The following is an 18,559-nucleotide window of genomic DNA, read 5'->3' as shown; positions in this document are numbered from 1 at the left end:
CCACTAAGTCTCTTCCTCCTCTCTCCAGGACTCTTTGGCCCCTGCATCAGTTAGAATTCAGGTGACCTGCAAGTGATGAAACCCCAAACGGACAGTCACTCAAACAGTTCAAGTCTCCCAGGTAACTGATACTGATATGGGTGATAACAGCATCAGGACCTATACTCCTCCTATCTTGTTCTGCTGCCCTGCTCGGCCTATGCTCCTAAGATCAGTCCCTGGCCCAAGACGGCTGCTCCCACTCTGGCCATCTGGTCTACATTCCAGATCACAGAGAGGAGGAGGTAAGGAGGGGAGCATATCTCCTCTCTCAGGAACACTTCCTAGAAGCGGCACATACCACTTGTGTTCCTATATTGGCCAGAATTTAGTTACCATGCCACACCAAATTTCAAGAGGCCTGAGAAAATACCAGAAATCCAGGCAGCCATCTCTATTAGTAAAGAAATGGAGAATGGACATTGAGGGACAGCTGGTTCTGTCTTGCCACAGCAACCTCCCCGCTCCATTACAGCCCCTATTATCCCGAGACCTTCCCAGGCGCAGGGCACAGTTCACAGGAGGTTCGCTGGCAGGTTATAGCTCCCCCGACTGCCTGCTTCTCTGTGCCATGCACTGTTACTCACTTGGCACACATTAACACATTTAGTCTTCACAACCGCCCTAGATTGTAGTTATCTCCATTTTACAAAGTACAACACTAAGTTCAGAGAGACTGGGTAACCTACTCACGGTTACGCAGCTATCAATTGAAAGAACTTGGGGTTTAGACCCAGGCTGTCTGGTTCCAAGGCACCTGCCCTTAACCACCACACACTCCGCCGAAGTCTGTGATACTGAACTGACCAGAGGACTCTGCTGGCCGGCAACACCTCATGGACTCTCTATTCCACGGCCAGCTGCACTCCCCACAGAAACCCCATGCCCAGTAATTAGGACTTCCCCGGAGGGAAGGGCAGACACCAGGCCCTGACATGGAGCTCCCGCCCGCCCCCATGTTAGTGACTAAGACCAGAGGACCAGCTATTTCTATATCTTTATTTCTCTGTGAAAAGGGAAAAAGAAAGGAATAAAATAAAAACGGCACAGTTGACACAAAAAAACCACTGGAGGGGAGGAAGGAAGGAAGGTGGAGAAGTAGACTGGGCAGGGGGCCCTATGACAGCAGCAGGAACCAGTGACCTAGCATGCTCACCTCTCTTCCCCCGAGGAGGGAGTGGCCGCCCCTTCCTCCCAGGGTCGCTGCCCTGTCCCACCTTGTGCTCCCCCAGCTCCTCGGGAGGTGGACAGTAAGAAGTCGGGTTCCCAGGCTGGGGAGAGGAGGAACCGTGCTGGGTTAGGGGCCTGGGGTTAGACCATGCTCAGGGAGTGACAGCCAGAGGCCCCCACTGGCTCCCAAGGAGGGAACTTGGTGGGCTGTGGACATCAGAGGCCGGTGTTGGCTCCTCTTCCGGCATCAGGCGAGAGACAGAACTGGGGGAATAGGAACAGGAGGGAGTCAGAACCACAGTAAGCCCCCTGCCCACAGTGCTCCTGCATCTCCCCCTGCCAGGAGCCGCTGCCCAGGCCTAGGTGCTTCCCTGCACACCACCCTCCCACTGGGGTCCCCAAGTCCTCAAAGCCTTACCACTCAGGGCCTCCTGGGCAAAGTACTTGACGTCCACATCCTGGTCCTGGGTCAGCTTCTCTAGAATGGGCTTGACCTCGCTCTGCAGTGTGCTGGAAGGACAAGGGGGAGGCATGGGAATGGGTGAGCCAGGCAGGGAGGGGGCACAAGGGGGGCAGGGGCCCAGGCAAGAGATGCCCACAAACACAGGCAAACGTGGGAATTAAGAAGTCTCTGGGGCCCAGAACAGGCAGGGGGTTGACAGACAGTCTGGGCAAGTGGGGCAGAGGATCACAGAACCCACAAGGCTCTGGGGGTCGGGAGATGGGCGTCCTTCATTTATTTAACCTATGTACTGAGACCTACTAGGGATGAGATGTGAACAGAGGCAAATCCAACACGCTTGACTCTTGCCCAGGAGGAGCTTGGGCCAGGTGGGGACACAGCCAACGGATGATAAGGGACAGTGGAGGGGCCAGTGCCCCAAGGGAAGTACCTGGCCCTCAGGGGCCCAGGGGAGGCATCTGCTCTGCTGTGAGGGCCCGGGGGAGTCTGTCTGCACTGACAGTCCATCGTGGTGTGAAATAAAGTGCCTTCGGAGAGGCACCAAAGGTGTGAGGTTTTGTCCTGGAGCAGATGCAGACAAACACACTGGAGCCGAAACCGGTTTGGCTCAGTGGATAGAGCGTCGGCCTGCAGACTGAAAGGTCCCAGGTTCGATCCCGGTCAAGGGCATGTACCTTGGTTGCTGGCACATCCCCAGTAGGGGGTGTGCAGGAGGCAGCTGATCGATGTTTCTCTCTCATCGATGTTTCTAACTCTCTATCCCTCTCTCTTCCTTTCTGTAAAAAATAAATAAAATATTTTAAAAAAAAAGAAGACACTGGAGAGGCAGGCATCGTGTGTGTCCCCTTTCAGGTGACAACTCCTCTCCTCCCACATATCCTCACTGCGATCACCGAGATCTGTTGTACCTATGGTGAACTTGATATAAACGGAATCGCTGGATACAATTTCTTGGGTCTCACTCAACAAAATGGCGTGAGTCGTGAGAGTCAGCTACGTTGACAAGTACAGCAGGAGCCTCTCTTCATTGCTGAATAATCTTCCTCGTATGAATAAAGAACAATTTGCCCACTGCACTGTCTTTTGTTTCTGGATTTGTTTTTTTGTTTTCAATATATTTCCATGGATTTCAGAGAGGAAGGGAGAAGGAGATAGAAACATGAATGATGAGAATCATTGATTGGCTGCCTCCTGCACGCCCCCTACTGGGGATGGAGCCCACAACCCAGGCATGTGCCCTTGACCGGTATCGAACCCGGGACCCTTCAGTCCGAAGGCTGATGTTCTATCCATGGAGCCAAACTGGCTAGGGCTTGCCTACTGTACTGTTGATGAGCAGCAACAGGAGTAAAGCTACCACAAATAAACGTTTGTTCGAAATAAACACGGAGTGGACGTGCCAGCTCCTAGAGGTGAACTTTCACTAGATTCCACCAATTTTCAAAGAGATTGTTCCTATCGACAGCCCCGCCTGCAACGCAGGAGACAACTGCAGCCCATCTGCCAACACCAATGACTCTGAGTTGTTAAAGCTTAGCCATCCGGGGGTGGGTTTTCATTTGCATTTTCCTGATGGCCTGTGATGCTGAGCATCTGCTCTTACGCTCATTGGCTGTTTGGAGTTCTCTCTCTCTTTTTAAAATATATTTTTATTGATTTCAGAGGGGAAGGAAGAGGGAGAGATAGAAACATCCATGATGAGAGAGACTCATGGATCGGCTGCCTCCTGCAAGTCCACCACTGGGGATCGAGCCCACAACCTGGGCATGTGCCCTTGACTGGAATCGAACCTGGGACCTTTCAGTTCGCAGGCCGACACACTATCCACTGAGTTAAACCAGCTAGGGCTGAAGGCCAATTATTGTTTTCTTTTGGCGAGCTGTTTAACAAATATATATCTATTGTTAAGTCTTGAGAATATTTCCTGACACTTTCTTCTGGATCTTTATTATATATATATATATATATATATATATATATATATATATATATATATATTTAAACTCTTTTTTTTAAATATATTTTATTGATTTTTTACAGAGAGGAAGAGAGAGGGATAGAGAGTTAGAAACATCGATGAGAGAGAAACATCGATCAGCTGCCTCCTGCACACCCTCTACTGGGGATGTGCCCGCAACCAAGGTACATGCCCTTGACCGGAATCAAACCTGGGACCCTTGAGTCCGCAGGCCGACGCTCTATCCACTGAGCCAAACCGGTTTCGGCAGGATCTTTATTATATTTTAATGTTTTTATTGATTTTAGAGAGAAAGAAATTTTGATGAACATTGATCGCTGCCTCCTACACACTCCTACTAGGGATTGGGTCTACAACCTGGGCATCTGGGAACTGAACCAGTGATCTCTTGGTGAAGGGGTAGATGCTCAACCACTGAGCAACACCAGCTGGAGATCTTTCTTTTTTTTTAACTTTCTGATTCTGATCTGTTATCTCTAAATTTTTTTTTTTTAAATCCTCACCCAAGGATATTTTTCCATTGAGTTTTAGAGACTGTGGAAGAGAGAAGGGAAGACAGAGAGAAATATCAATATGAGAGAAGCACACGAATTGGTTGCCTCCTGCAGGAGCCCTGACCAGGGCCCAGGCCTGGGAGGAGCCTACAGCTGAGATACATGCCTTTGACCAGAATCAAACCTGAGACCCTTTGGTCCCCAGGCAAATGGTCTATCCACTGAGCCAAACTGGCTAGGGCTCTAATTTTTTTTTATGCCCTCAGGTAGGAGGTTTTTGCCCTCCACGTGCATACCTAACTGACCCAGCCATCTATGGAGAACACCTGTTTCCCCCCTGAACTGCAGTGACCAGACAGACACACAGGTCTTTTCCTGTGCCCCTGAACCTGTCCCACGGGCGTTTTGAATATTCTGCCAACACCTCACTTTTTCATTACAGCAGTGTCATAGTGAGCCAGTGGTTGAGGGTCAAAAATGAAGATGACCACAACTTGCGCCGCTGGAGTGTAAGGGTCGGTCCAGGCCTCACCTGTTGTCCAGGATGGGCCCTATCTTCTGCAGGGACTTGGCCACGTTGAAGCGGACATTGGCGACAGGGTCCCCAGCCATCCGCAGCACCGTGGGCAGCATGTGCTTGGTGGTGATGTCCTGCCCACAGACCTCAGACAGCACCTGGGGGTCAGTGAGTAGTAGAGAGGTGATTAGCCAAAGTTCATGGCTAACTCCCATTTCCTCCTTCCTCTGACCAGGCCACCTCGGTGACCACCAGGCCTGAGGGTAAAGCTGAGCAACATGGGGACTCTGAGCGCAGTTACCCACCCTGGGGACAGTTTATTCTCCTGAAGCCCCCATGTCACCTAACACCCTCCTAACACCACCGTCTCCCTGCCCTGGAAACTCTCAGGCCAGGTGTCCCGGACCATCTCCCGTCCTCAGACTTCCCTTCATCCTCTGGGGAGGAGCCTTGATTCCTAACTCCCAGGATCCCTTCCTTAGTTCAGTGATCTCCAAGGTGAGGCATGGATAGAACTGATTTGAACACATAGTTATAATAGCTTTTAAATGTCATCCTTTCATTTCTAGCTACGTGGATGGTTTACTGAAATGACTAGAAAGGAGCACTTGCTCGGTATAGCATAACGGTTCTGAGCCTTTTGCATGTACAGCCGGGTTTTTGCCCAGGCTGATGAGTAAGGTGCCGTGACCGCCAGCATTCCGAACCCTTTCCAGGTAAGAAAAGCAAGCACTTCGCAGTCAGGTCAGTTTCCCAAGGTCCACTGCTAACGCATAGCAGGGCTAGAATTCAAAACTGGGTCCGTTCCTAGAGCCTGCACACTTCCCCCTCCTACCATAAATAAATACACACGCACGTTCGTGGGAAATGAAAGGTACCAAGAGAGGTTTGGCTATCACTGCTTCAGTGGGCCAAGTCTCCCTCGTCCTGGGGTTCCCACCCCGAGGCCTCGATGGGGGTGGGGGAAGGGCACGTGCAACCTCTGGCCAGCAGTTCCCCAGGGACTCATCCTGCAACCCAGGTGCCCACCGCTTCCCCGCTCCCAAGCCAGGCGTCTCCCCTGAGAACCCTCCATCCGCCCTCTCCCAGGTACACCTGGTTCCCAGGGACAGGCCGGTGGGCAGGCGGGAGTGCTCACATTGATACAGAAGAGTGTGGTCATGCGGTGCAGGTAGTTGGGATCCCCAGACATGGCCAAGACCTTGGGGATGATCGTGGCATGGGCCCACTCCTTCCCGAACTTCTCCACCAGCTTCTTCAGGTTGCTGGTGGCCGCCTCTCGGATGGCATAGACTGCAGGAGGGCGAGAGGCAGAGGGCAGGCTTCAGGCGGTGAAGGACGGACGCGGGAACAGCCACGCTCACTACTGCCTCCTGAGCAGCCCCAGGTCTCAGGCTGCAGGGGACCCAGAGCTCCAAGAGGATGAAAGGGCCCACTATGGGCTAAAGGCGGGCTGTGCTTTTCCTGCAGTGCCTCTCAACAGCCCAGACACAGGTCCCATTACTGTCCTCGTTTCACAGACGGGCCAATGGGCTTCAAGAAGTGATGTGCCAAGCCTAACCAGTGGTCATGGACAACAGGGGGGTGGGGGCATACGTGGGGAGGGGTTCGGGATGGGAATAGGGGGATGAGGACAATTATGTGATACCATAACCAATAAAGAAAAAGAAAAAAAAAAAAAGAAGTGATGTGCTCATGCCTGACTGGTATGACTCAGTGCTTGAGCATTGACCCATGAGCCAGGAGGCCATGGTTTGATTCCTGGTCAGGGCACATGCCTGGGCTGCAAGCTTGATCCCCAGTAGGGGGCCCGCAGTTGGCAGCCAATCGATGATTCTCCATCATCATTGATATTTCTCTTTGTCTATCCCACTCCCTTCCTCTCTCTGAAACAATAAAAACATATTAAAAACAAAAAGAATTGCTGAGCCCAGGCAAGGATTTAAATATGTAGTAGTTGGAATGGTGCCCGATACAGACAAACTTTTATTTTCACCAGTCTTAGTGAGAACAATGAGCAATGCTCACACTGGCCCTAAACCACTGGATGAGAAGTCCCTGGTCTCACAGGAGTGTGGTAGGTGACTTGCTTAAGCTTCAAAAGCCAGGAGGTAAAAGTCAAACCCAGGGCTGTCTGCTCGGCGGCCCTGGGACTTGCCACTACACCAGACAGCCCCTGGGAAATGTGCTATGTCCCCCTCCCACCCTGCACTTCCCCAGGCTTCTAAAAAGCAAGGGAACTGGTCCTCCTCTGAGGAGCCTCTGATGTGGGAGTGACTCCAGCCTCCCACGGCCCACACCCGCCCCAGCCAATCTGCCACCATCTTCCCGGAGCCCCACCCTCCTCCAGCACCTGGAGCTACGCACCATGATCCACGAGCCAGGCCATGCACAAGGAGTTGAGTTTCTCATCAAAAAACTCCACCCCCTGCAGGAGAAAAGGAGGTAAGGCATGGAGGGAGGCTTGGTAGTTTCCAGAAAACCCCCAAGGAACCACCCCCACCCCCAGACAGCTTCACCCCAGGGGCTCCTTTCCCTTCTCTTCCTAACCCCATTCTATTCCTCCCACTCCCCACAGTCCTCACAGCCTTCAGTTTCCGGTCACAGCGCATCACACAGCACCGGCACCAGAGCCTGGGAGCTCCTCCTCAGGGCAGCATGCCTCCTGCCGCTCACTCACCAGCTGTCCAGCCAGCAGGGGCATGTACTCAATGATGGCCAGCCGCACCCGCCACTTGGCGTCCTCAGCCAGTTCCACGATGGCGGGAAGCAGGGACTGGGACAGCTGCCGGATGCCGATCACCTCGTTCACGCAGTCCAGGTTGGAAATGATGTTCAGCCGCACCTCTGGACACTGAGGAGGGGACAGGAGAGGTCTGAGGGAATGCACTGCGCATGGTGAGCCAGGACAGGGGGAAATGCTGAACTGCACCAACTCTGTATGACAAACATTTCCTGAGGACCCACTGCTGCCCAGGCCCAGCTCCCGGCCCTGGGGACACGTTAAAGGCACATGAAAAGCAAGCAACGAGGATTAGGTGAAAGCAGCTTTTCCTTTTTAAAAAATTATTTTTTCAAAGCAGCTTTTCAAATCTCAGAATAGCAGCACAAGAAATGTTCAGATAGCCCAGCTGGCGTGGGTCAGTGGTTGAGCACCGACCTATGAACCAGGAGGTCATGGTTCAATTCCTGGTCAGGGCACATGCCCGGTTGCGGGCTCAACCCCCAGTATGGGGTGTGCAGGAGGTAGCCAGCAGATCAATGAATCTCTCTCATCATTGATGTTTTTATCTGTCCCTCTCCCTTCCTCTGTCTAAAATCAATAAAAACATTTTTTAAAAAATGTTCAGGCAGTTTGAAGGATTTGTAGGAAATCACAGTGCAAAGATATGAAACCCTGGAAAAAACAGACATGCAATAACCCCCCTCTGCTGTTTGCTAGCTGGGAGCACTTTGGCACAGGACTTAACCTTTCCGGATATCGACCTGTGACATGGAACATCCATCTAGCGTCAAAGGTCAGGGGAGGCTATTCAAGTGCCTGCCACAGTGTCTGCTCCACAAGGGCTTAACACGTGGGGGCTTATCATGACCGTTCCTTTTTTTTCTTAATACATTTTTACTGATTTCAGAGAGGAGGGAAGAGAGAGAAACACCAAGGATAAGAGAGAATCATTGATTGGCTGCCTCCTGCACACCCCCTACTGGGGATCAAGTTCGCTATCCAGGCATATGCTCTGAACAGGAATTGAACCATGACCTCCTGGTTCACAGATCAATGATTAACCACTGAGCCATACCGGCCTGGCTATCTTGACCATTTCTATTACTTTTATCCTCTCTGCTAGCCTTTGAGCTCCATATGGAACATGTGAGAAAACATGAATTCTCATTCATCCTCCTCTCTCCAGTAACCAACATAGTCTCTGGCCCATTGCAGGTGTTCAATACATTTCTGCTAAAAGAATGAACAATGGAATAAAGAAATATTTTTGAACTACTGTGGTCTACCAATATTATGAGTACTGATTTATAATACATATATAAATAAATATAAATACACACACACACACACACACACACACACACACACACACAGACCCCGAAAGTATGTAAAGCAACTTATATGAAAAGGCACATAGCCTGGCATATTCCCAAGGACTGGCCCACGGAAGATCTCTAAGGATCGAAACTGTCTTAGTGTCTGGCCAGTGTGGCTCAGTGGTTGAGCACCCACCCATGCACCAAGAAGTTAGGGGTTCAATTCCCAATCAGGGCATTTGCCAGGATTGTAGGCTCCATCACCAGTAGAAAGTGTGCAGGAGGCAGCTGATCAATGTTTCTCTCTCATCCGTGTTTCTATCTCTCTCTCCCTTTCCCCTTTCCCAAGAATAAAAGCATTTAAAAAAATAAAATAAAAACAGCCGTAACCGGTTTGGCTCAGTGGATAGAGCGTCGGCCTGAAGGGTCCCAGGTTCGATTTCGGTCAAGGGCATGTACCTTGGTTGCAGGCACATCCCCAGTGGGGGTGTGTGCAGGAGGCAGCTGAATCAGTGTTTCTCTCTCATCGATGTTTCTAACTCTCTATCCTTCTCCCTTCCTCTCTATTAAAAAAAAAATCAATAAAATATTTATAAAAAACAAAAACATATTTTTAAAAAAGTATTACTATTTTTTTGGTACTCTCAATGCCCAGAGTAAGGGCATGACAGATAACTGCCTAATAAATGGACAAATGACTGCACAGTCCATCATGGCCAGAAACATTCAACTCATCAGAGATCTGGGTGTCTGTTGAGATTCCAGGAGATTCCTGGCCAATCTGGGAAAAGAGCTGACTCACCGGTCACCTCTGCAAACCCACAAGTTCCAGAGCCTGTCTGGTGCCCTCACCTCATCCTTCAGCTGAGCCAGGAAGAGGGGCAGGAGGTGCTCGATGGTGTTGTCTTTGCCCAGGATGGGAGAGAGGCCCATGATGACTGAGGCCAGGGCCGATTTGACGTGTTGGTTGGCATCTGACACCAGCTCCTGGGAGGGAGAAAGAAGGGACATCCATGGGGTTGGTGGCCAAGTAACTCCAAATCCTACGAAGCCTGAACGCAGCCTCCTTTCCCCCTGTCACTCTGGAGTGGGGGACAGCTCAGGCTACCAGGGGAATGATTTTGTCTCCCCTCTGGGTCCCCAAGTACTTCAAACCCAAGGTGGCCCAGTGCAGAGGGCTGGGAACTCAGTCTGCATCTGGCTGTCCCTAAAGCCCCACCCCCACCCCTTCTTTCTGGTAAGCTCCCGTCTGCTCTATGCCCCGTTACCTTGATGCAGGGCAAGATCTGGGTCATGATCACATTCTCCCGACAGTCAGCTGAGAGATTTTCACAGAATTCTGTGGACGGGGGAAGGAAAAGGGGGAGGTGAGACCTATGTCCTGGTTTTACCTCCAGCACCATGGACACCCACCCACTTGCTGTGTTCTGGTCACCAGCACCAACCTTTGACCTTGTGGGAGGCTGCGGCCCTCACCTCGGCCTCACAGTCTTTCATCAGGTTCTGGAAGGCAGGGACCAAGTCTGTCTTGGTGATCTCCGGCCCCACGGCTTTCTGGAGCTGCAGGAAGGGAAGGTGGGGCAAAGTGAGAAGGCTTGTGCTCTGGACAAATGAGACCAAAATCAAAGTTAAAGGCAGCAGAACTAGGGGCAAGAATACGATTCTTAGAGTCACTGCCAAGTTCTAATCCCTGCACCACTGGGTGACCACGGGCAAATTTCTGAGCCTTTGAACTGTGGTTTCCTCACTGGTGGGGGAGTCGGGCTGGGTAGGGCAGTGGTCATGTGTGGGTCTGGAGACCAACTGTCTGGCTCAAATTCTTACTCTTACTTTTCAACTGTGTGCACTTGAACAAGTCACTTTATATCTCACTAGAGGCTCGGTGCACGAAATTCGTACACGGGGGGGGGGGGTTGTCCCTCAGCCCAGCCTGCACCCTCTCCAATCTGGGACCCCTCGAGGGCAGACATCCCTCTCACAATCCAGGATTGCTGGCTCCCAACTGCTCGCCTGCCTGCCTTCCTGATTGCCCCTAACCGCTTCTGCCTGCCAGCCTGATCACCCCCTAACCACTCCCCTGCCAGCTTGATTGATGCCTAACTGCTCCCCTGCCAGCCTGTTTGCCCCTAACTGCCATCCCCTGAAGGCCTGGTCACCCCTAACTGCTGTCCCCTGCAGGCCTGGTCCCCCCCAACTGCTCTCCACTGCAGGCCTGGGTCCCCCCCAACTGCCCTTCCCTGCAGGCCATCTTATGGTGGCCATCTTGTGTCCACATAGGGGGCAGGATCTTTGACCACATGGGGGCAGCAATCTTGTGTGCTGGAGTGATGGTCAATCTGCATATTACTCTTTTATTAGATAGGAAAAGCAAAATGAAGACCACAAGGGTACCTACTGCATGGTAGTAGCAATCTATGTGAAAAAAATAATAAAAGGGACCTCCATACTGCTCAGGCAACTTGGGTTGGGTTTCTGTTACTAATCCAAAATATTCCGAGGCTATAGCAGCTCTTGCGGTTTGACTTATATATATACATATATATATACTAGTAGCCCTGCGCACGAATCTGTGTGCCAGTAGCTCGCTGCCCCGCCCTCCTGTAGCTCCCCCCGCCCGCCTCTCCTCCCTCCCACTCTCCTTCATAGCTTGCTGCCCTGCCCCCTCCTGTAGCTCTCTGCCGCCTGCTTGTAGCTCACTGCCCCACCCTCCTGATCAGTGATCCAGTCTTTACATGGTGGGTCGTTATGCTTCATGGCATAACCATCATTTGCATATTACATCTTTATTATATAGAATTTTTTTTTAAGTATGTTTTTATTGATTTTAGAGGGGGAGAGAGAAACACTGATGAGAACCATCAATCCACGCCCCCCTACAGGGAATGGAGCCTGCAATGCAGGCACGTACCCTGACTTGCAATTGAATCAGCGACCTCTCAGTGGGATGATGCCCAACCAACTGAGATACACTGGCGAGGGCTTTCTTTCTTTTTTTAAAGATTAGTTACCAGTAGCACATTTGTAATTACGGGGGAAGAGGGCATACGGGGCCCTGCCTGTCCCCCAGCACCAGGGTTCTTCTGCAAAGCTATGTCTTGGAGACCTGGTAGAAAGCAGGGTGATTCGAGGCTCAGAAGGGAACAAACAAGTAAAGACCGTGAAGGGCCCAATGCTACCCTTGTACTGACGTAATGGATACTTACTGTCTATTGTGTGCCCTGCTCTCACAAAGCCGAGCTTTTACCTAACCCCAGTGTGGACCCATCGTGCGGCCCAGTAGCCAAGGTACAGAAGGAGCCTCTTCCATAGTGACGCTGCGGCTCCTGGCAGCCAGTCCCACAGCCATGCTGTGCTAACCTTTGCACAGGGAAAACTGACAGCCCTGGGAGAGCTCCTCAGGCTCCGAGTCCTCCCAGCAAACACCAGGGGAAATACGTGCAGGAAGAGGGAGACCAGGGCAGAGGCACCGAGGCCTCTCTGCGCGGACGTGCCCCTCTCCAGCTTTCTCCCTGAAGGCCCCCCCCAGAAGCTGGCCCTGATAGTTCCTGATGCATTTGCTCTGGCCTCCACGGGCCCTTTGCACTTGCCGCCCTTCCCGTCTCAGCTGTCACCCACTCATGTTCTAGAACCAGCTGTGGCACCACCTCCTCTCCTCGTCTCCCACACCCCACATTCGTGTGGGCCCGGCACCTGTGACACGTGACTATGAAATTCAACTGGACCTTCCCTTCAGGCTGCCTGCTCCTTGGTGGATGGGCATGTCCTGGAGTCATGGATTTTCAGCATCCAGCAAAGAGCTGGTGCTCGACACTCATTGGTGAGCTAAAAAGCAAATTCGGGTCCCGTGTGCTGGGAGTCAGTGGTGTGGGATCTTGTCCCTGTTCTGTTTGCCTGGTGGTGTCACTCTGACCAGTCAAGCTGTTGGGCAGTGTGATGAGCTAACCCGTGCCCGCCCCCCGCAAGATTCACATGTTGCTATCTTCACCCCCCAGGACCTCAGAATGTGAATGCATTTGAAGACAGTCTTTAAAGAGTAGGAAGTTAAAGTGCAGTGAGGTCATTAGGGAGGGCTCTACTCCAAAATAACTAGAGTCCTTACACGAAGGGGAGATTAGGTCACAGACATGCACAGTGGGAGGACCATGTGAGGACACAGAAGGAAATGGCCATCTGCAGCCAAGGGGAGAAATCTCAGAGAAACCACCTGGCTGATGCCTTGACTTCAGAACTGTCGCCTCATGAACTGTGAGGAAACAGAGCGCTCAGCATGTGGTTCTTTGTTTTGTTTTGAAACTTTTATTCACCATTTAATTTTTCATTTCTGACCTCATCTTTTTTTTTAAGTATGTTTTTATTGATTTCAGAGAGGAAGGGAGAGGGAGAGAGAAATAGAAACATCAGTGATGAGAGAGAATTATTGAGTGGCTGCCTCCTGCACGCCCGTTACTGGGGATCTAGCCTGCAACCTGGGCATGTGCCCCTTGACTGGAATCGAACCCGGGATCCTTCAGTCCGCAGGCCGACACTATCCACTGAGCCAAACTGGCCAGGGCAGTGTGTGGTGCTTTGTGATGGAAGCCCCAGCAAACTCATTCAGGCTATGTCGTCCCTTCTGTCCAAGGAGAGAAAGTGTGACCAGGTCAGGAACGGGCACGTGCTACCCTTCTCTGCTCCTGGGACCTCGTTCCCACAGAACCTGAGCCTCAGAGCCCTTCTCCCCACGGCGCTTCCAGCTGCCCTTGTCAACCAGACAGGTGGGCATGTGAAGTGAGGTCCAATGGGATGATCGCAGAGCTCCCACAGCTCAAACACCCAGTGCTTCCACTGCAATAAGAGAAAACCCAACTCCTAAACCCGCCCAGCCCTTAGCCTCCGAGAGCCTGTTTCCTACGTGTGGACAGTGTCAACGGTCCCTCACCTACCTCTGTGAACTTGTCAGCCACCATGTATCGCACGCGCCACGACTTGTCCTCAGCAGCTTGGCGCAGGGTGGGCATTACCAGGGCCTCCAGGTCCTCCTGGGGCAGGAGCTGGGCGATGTTCACGCATGCCTCCACCGCCAGCAGCCGCACCGAGTCCTGGAGAGAGGATAGGGGTGCGGAGAGGGCAGCAGAGGCCCCGTTAGCACTAGATTCACTTCCTGCTGCAGAGTCTGCCAGAGGGAGGGGGAGGGGCCGGGGGCAGAACCCACCTGCTCGTCAGAGGCCAGGTTGGAGAACATGGGGATGATCTCACTCTTGACGTTGTCCAGCTCCAGCACCTTGGCGAACTCCCCCAGCTTGGAGGCTGCGGCCCGCCGCACCATGGGGGTGTCATCTGAGCACAGGTTCCGGAAGTACCTGGGGGTCAGGATGGGACGGGGCTCAGAAGGAGTCCCTGGGACCTTGGGCAGCAGGCAGCATGCAGAGGAGACAGCTGACTGCAGCAGGTCCTGATTTGCCTGGTGACCTTGGGCAGTGACAGGACCTACCCCACAGGGCACTGTGAGGTTTAAGAGTTCCCACGTGTGAGCACATAGCAGCCTATCTGTCTGCACATAAATGTGTGGAGAACGGTAGGTGCCGGTTATATTATGACCACATAAAACTGTGCAGCTGAGATGCGGGTCTAGGCCACTCAAAGGTTTTACTTTTCAGCAGTGGCTGCTCCTCTTGGAGGCGTAGGGGCCGAACACACATCTCTAAGCACATGTGGGCAGCTGTCCACCAGTACTCTGGGTAAGTAAGGCCTCAGGGCCTGGGCTTGCTGCTCAAAAAGTGTGTGGGGAATGGTGGGTGGACGGATGTTCAGAGGGAGGGGCAAGCTCTCGTCCAATTAAAGCCATGTTCATTCATTCTTCCCAAAGGCAAGTCCTTCCTGCAAGGAATTCCCTGGGGCATCAGGCCCAGGGGTGGAGAGTGGAGGAGGCTGCCAAGGGTCTGGACCGAGGGCAGGCCTCAGATTGCATCACGGGTCACTTGTCCATGCTTTTATGTGCCAGATTCTGTTAAGCACTTTACATGCGGTAATTCTTTCCTCGCAAGAACCAAGGGGAGGAAGGAACTGTCATTATCTATATTTCCTAATTGAGCAAGAGGCAGTGCCCTAGGTGACACAGCTTCTTCAAGGGGGGGAAGGAGGGGCTGGGAGAGCTCAGGGGTGTTTGGGACTTGGGAGGCCTCAAGGGGCTGGGGCTTGAGAGAAGCGAACCAGGCGGAGGAGGAGGCTGAGCTTCAGGGGCCACGGCTGGGACTCACTGTCGAAGTTCCGCCTTGACGGCGCTGGACACGCGGGGGTAGCAGACGGAGAAGAGGCCACAGGCCGAGGTGCGGGAGGTGAACCAGTCACCGCCCGCCAGCCGCTTCACCAGTGGCACGAAGTGGGCCTCCAGGTCGGAGGGCGAGTGCTCGTGGGAGATGGCCCGCAAGGACTCCACTGCCTTGTCCCGCACCACCGTCTCCTCCACTGTGGCCAGCGACTCCAGGGGTGGCTGTGGCACAGAGCACGAGGTCAGGAAACGCTCCCTCCCACCACCTCCAGCCCTGGAGCACCCCCCTGAGCCCCTCTGCGGGTTCATTTCTAACCAGAAACCTGTGATCACCCCATCCCAGCCTTCATGCAGACCTCATTTAGGGGTCCTTCAGGGAGCTTCAGTGGGGTGGTCCATGAACCTCAAAACTGTACACGCCACTTTGAGAGGGCCACCACTGCCACTAGCGCCTCAGAGTGCAGCAATCCTAGTGACAGAGACGGGGACATCTACGCACCACGTGATCCAGGCAGGCCACCCTGTCGCCAGCTCGGAGGAGGGTGGTTCTAACACACTGACTCCTAGGAAGCAGGTCCTCTGACTTCATTTGAAAGAAGAGGGACCTGAGCCAACAGCCTCGTAAGAGCTACCCATCAGCCTCTAACCCAGGCCACCTGCTCCTGGCCTGGAGGGTTGAAAAGCACAGCTGTGGTCTCTGACAGGCGACTGCATCAGGAGCTCATGTTAGTGGGGGCCCCTCACTGGTTGGTCAGGGTGAGGCCTGGAGGGACACCCGATTGCTCACCTTTGTGTACCCAGAGCCCAGCAGAGCTCCTAGCACAGGGCAGGAACTCAGTAATCAGTAATGAGGGAGACTCAATCTATTTTATTTTGTTCAAATAAAGGCTTGGAGGTCTGTAGTCTGAAGACCAGTGTGGCCTTACAGGTATAAGGCGGCAGAAAGAGCCCTGGCTGGTATGCTCGGTGGTTAGAGCGATGGCGTATGGGGTCCTGACCAGTGCCTGGGATCTGGGTTGCAGGTTTAGAGTGGGCGATCTTGTGGGAGGCAGCCAATCAATGAGTCTCTCTCAAATGGATGTTTCTCCTTCTCCCCTCCCTCCCCCTCACCTCTCTCTCTAGAAATCAATGGAAGAGAATATCCCCCAGTGAGGATTAAAAAAATAAAAAAGAAGAAGAAGGTAGAAAGAAATCACAAAGGATAATACTACCAGGGCCCAGACAGGTAAGAGAATGAGGCACTGAGCACAGGTGACAGATGGGGACGACAGAGAGAGGTTAGGTGCCTCCTCTGAATTCTAACGGCTCCAGCTTCCCTCTTTCCCAGCTCTGAGCAGCCTGTGAAGCAACCAAGTGCCCTTTGAGAATAGTACAAAGGGGAGGTCATGGTTAAGAGGCAGGGGCAATTCACTCAAACCAGTCTGTGCCTCAGTTTCTCATCTGTGAACGGGAGCATGACCATCACTGTGAGAAGCGATGGATCACTGTAGGGCCTCAGGATGTCTGTGCTGGGCAGTCCCAGAGATCACATGCGACTGCACCCCTTCCCCCCACCCCCAACCTGAAGGAAGCGTGCAATGACTGGGGTTCACTCACTGAGAATGTTCTGTGGGAACACCCTGACCTGGCTGGGGAAGGACCCCGGGTTCCAGTGCTGGCTCCCCGCAAGCCTGAGTCCCTCCCGCATCTGGAGCCCTGGGGTTCTCAGCAGTTTTCCGCTCAAGTCCTCTGAGAGGCTGCTGAAAGCTAAGCATTCTCTCCTCAGAAAAACTGACAAAGGCCAGGGCTGCAGAGAGCTCCATGGCGTTCAAGGGCCCCTTTCAGGCTGGTCCTGGGCCTGCCCATGCCTCATGTCAGGCAGCCCTGTTCTATGTAAAATCCAAGCAATCCCATTCACATATAATTTTCTGTGTACACACAGATGAAAGCTCAGATACCAGCACTGAAGGGCAATTATCACACCTCCTGACTTAATGCTGTTTGGGGAAAAACAAACGATCACTTTTGCTGAAATCCAAGATACCAACAATTCTAAGAAGCACGTGGTTATACACCACTAAAAGGAAGAAAGGCTGCTGACAAGAAGTAAGACACCACCGAGTGCAGAGGCCACGTATGAAATAGGGGTTTGGAAACTGTGAAATACAGGGTTACTGGGAGGAATGCAATGGCCCAGGGGTCTGAGGAACAGAGGAGAACCAAGGGCCTGGGCCACCTCTAAGGTGCTCTTCCCAGATCACAGACTGGAGAACCTCCCAGAGGCCTACGGGGTCCTCCCTTCTCCTCTCCCAAACAGCAGGTAATGTTAGTGTCTGACCCTTCTCTACGTCCCTGGCCACCACCAAGCACAGGGTCAGACTGGCAGGCAGTGGGGTAGGGGCCTGGGGGAGACTCAAATGGACATACTTGGAGTCCCAGCTCTGCCATGTACTAGCCGTGCGACCTTGCACAAGACACCCAACCTCTGGACGCTCCGGTGGCTCATCTATAAAAAGGAAACTCTCGCCCTAACCGGTTTGGCTCAGTGGATAGAGCGTCGGCCTGCGGACTCAAGGGTCCCAGGTTCAATTCCGGTCAAGGGCATGTACCTTGGTTTCGGGCACATCCCCAGTAGGGAGTGTGCAGGAGGCAGCTGATTGATGTTTTCTCTCTCATCAATGTTTCTAACTCTCTATTCCTCTCCCTTCCTCTCTGTAAAAAAATCAACAAAATATATTTTTAAAAAAAGAAGAAAAAAAAGGGGGAAACTCTACCTACCCCAAAGGGTAGACATGACCACATAACACATGGCATCACGACAATGGCAGCTAACACCTGTTAGTAGTACTATGTGCCTAGTACTGTGCTAAGGCTCACTTATAAAGATAGGTGTTAATGACTTCCATTTAGAGATGAACAAAGGATAGCACAGAGAGGTTAAGTAATTTTTACAAGTCACACAGTGGAAGAAGCTAGCCTGACTCCTAACCAAAGCCCTGACTTGTTGGATTAAAGTAAATGTCCAAAGCCCATCTATTCTGAGGAGATGACTCCCAAGCACCTCCTATATTCTCCCCTCGCTGACCCCCAAGAGGAAGGCAAGAGCACTTCCCCGCCTCCTGACTCACCAGCAGGCAGTGCACATACTCCGGGCCTCCAACCAGCGTGGTGAAGGTTCCCAGCTGTTCCGCCAGGGCCAAGAGGACCTCATCCTCATCGTAGATGGTGTCTGTGGACCAAAACAGACTCTGTTCCAGTCCCATCCGAAGTCTGACTCCAGCCCTAAGAAGCCAAGCTGGGAACACGCAGCCTCACACTGCTTCTCAAACTATGGGCACTCACTGCCCCCACCCTCCACCTGGGCTGGCACAGAGTCAAGGCATGGGCCAAGTCGGGTGACAGGGCACATGCCCAGGTTGTGGGCTTGATCCCCAATGGAGGGCGTACAGGAGGCAGCCCATTGATAATTCTCATCATTAATGTTTCTCTCCCTCTCCCTTCCTCTGAAATCAATAAAAACATATTTTAAAAAAAGTCTATAAAAAGAAAAGAAAATGCTCTGTCCTGATGCTAAACCTGAAAGCCATTCTCCTCCAGCTCCATCCTACCTTCCCTGAGGTGGTGGGAACTG

At 52.5% G+C, this 18,559-nt stretch overlaps 1 protein-coding gene across 1 annotated transcript in view; it reads right to left on the bottom strand.

The window, feature by feature from the left end:
* Positions 1 to 1,040: 1,040 nt before the first annotated feature.
* PPP2R1A (protein phosphatase 2 scaffold subunit Aalpha) overlaps positions 1,041 to 18,559 on the bottom strand; it is a 28,970-nt gene continuing 11,451 nt past the window's right edge. Inside the window, exons 3-15 of the mRNA XM_079800814.1 lie at positions 18,057 to 18,157; positions 14,939 to 15,171; positions 13,894 to 14,041; positions 13,625 to 13,780; positions 10,148 to 10,262; positions 9,971 to 10,041; positions 9,555 to 9,689; positions 7,342 to 7,515; positions 7,029 to 7,089; positions 5,800 to 5,954; positions 4,677 to 4,819; positions 1,628 to 1,719; positions 1,041 to 1,473 (exon numbers count right to left, since the gene is read on the bottom strand). Of these exons, the coding sequence (XP_079656940.1) occupies positions 1,457 to 1,473; positions 1,628 to 1,719; positions 4,677 to 4,819; positions 5,800 to 5,954; positions 7,029 to 7,089; positions 7,342 to 7,515; positions 9,555 to 9,689; positions 9,971 to 10,041; positions 10,148 to 10,262; positions 13,625 to 13,780; positions 13,894 to 14,041; positions 14,939 to 15,171; positions 18,057 to 18,157 (1,601 nt within the window). The 3' untranslated portion in view covers positions 1,041 to 1,456. The remainder of the gene's footprint in view (positions 1,474 to 1,627; positions 1,720 to 4,676; positions 4,820 to 5,799; positions 5,955 to 7,028; positions 7,090 to 7,341; positions 7,516 to 9,554; positions 9,690 to 9,970; positions 10,042 to 10,147; positions 10,263 to 13,624; positions 13,781 to 13,893; positions 14,042 to 14,938; positions 15,172 to 18,056; positions 18,158 to 18,559) is intronic.

Source organism: Cnephaeus nilssonii, assembly GCF_951640355.1.
Source record: "Cnephaeus nilssonii genome assembly, chromosome: 20".
Lineage (NCBI taxonomy): Eukaryota > Metazoa > Chordata > Mammalia > Chiroptera > Vespertilionidae > Cnephaeus > Cnephaeus nilssonii.
Note: the sequence above shows the minus strand (reverse complement) of the source record. Positions and strands in the feature narration are given on the sequence as shown.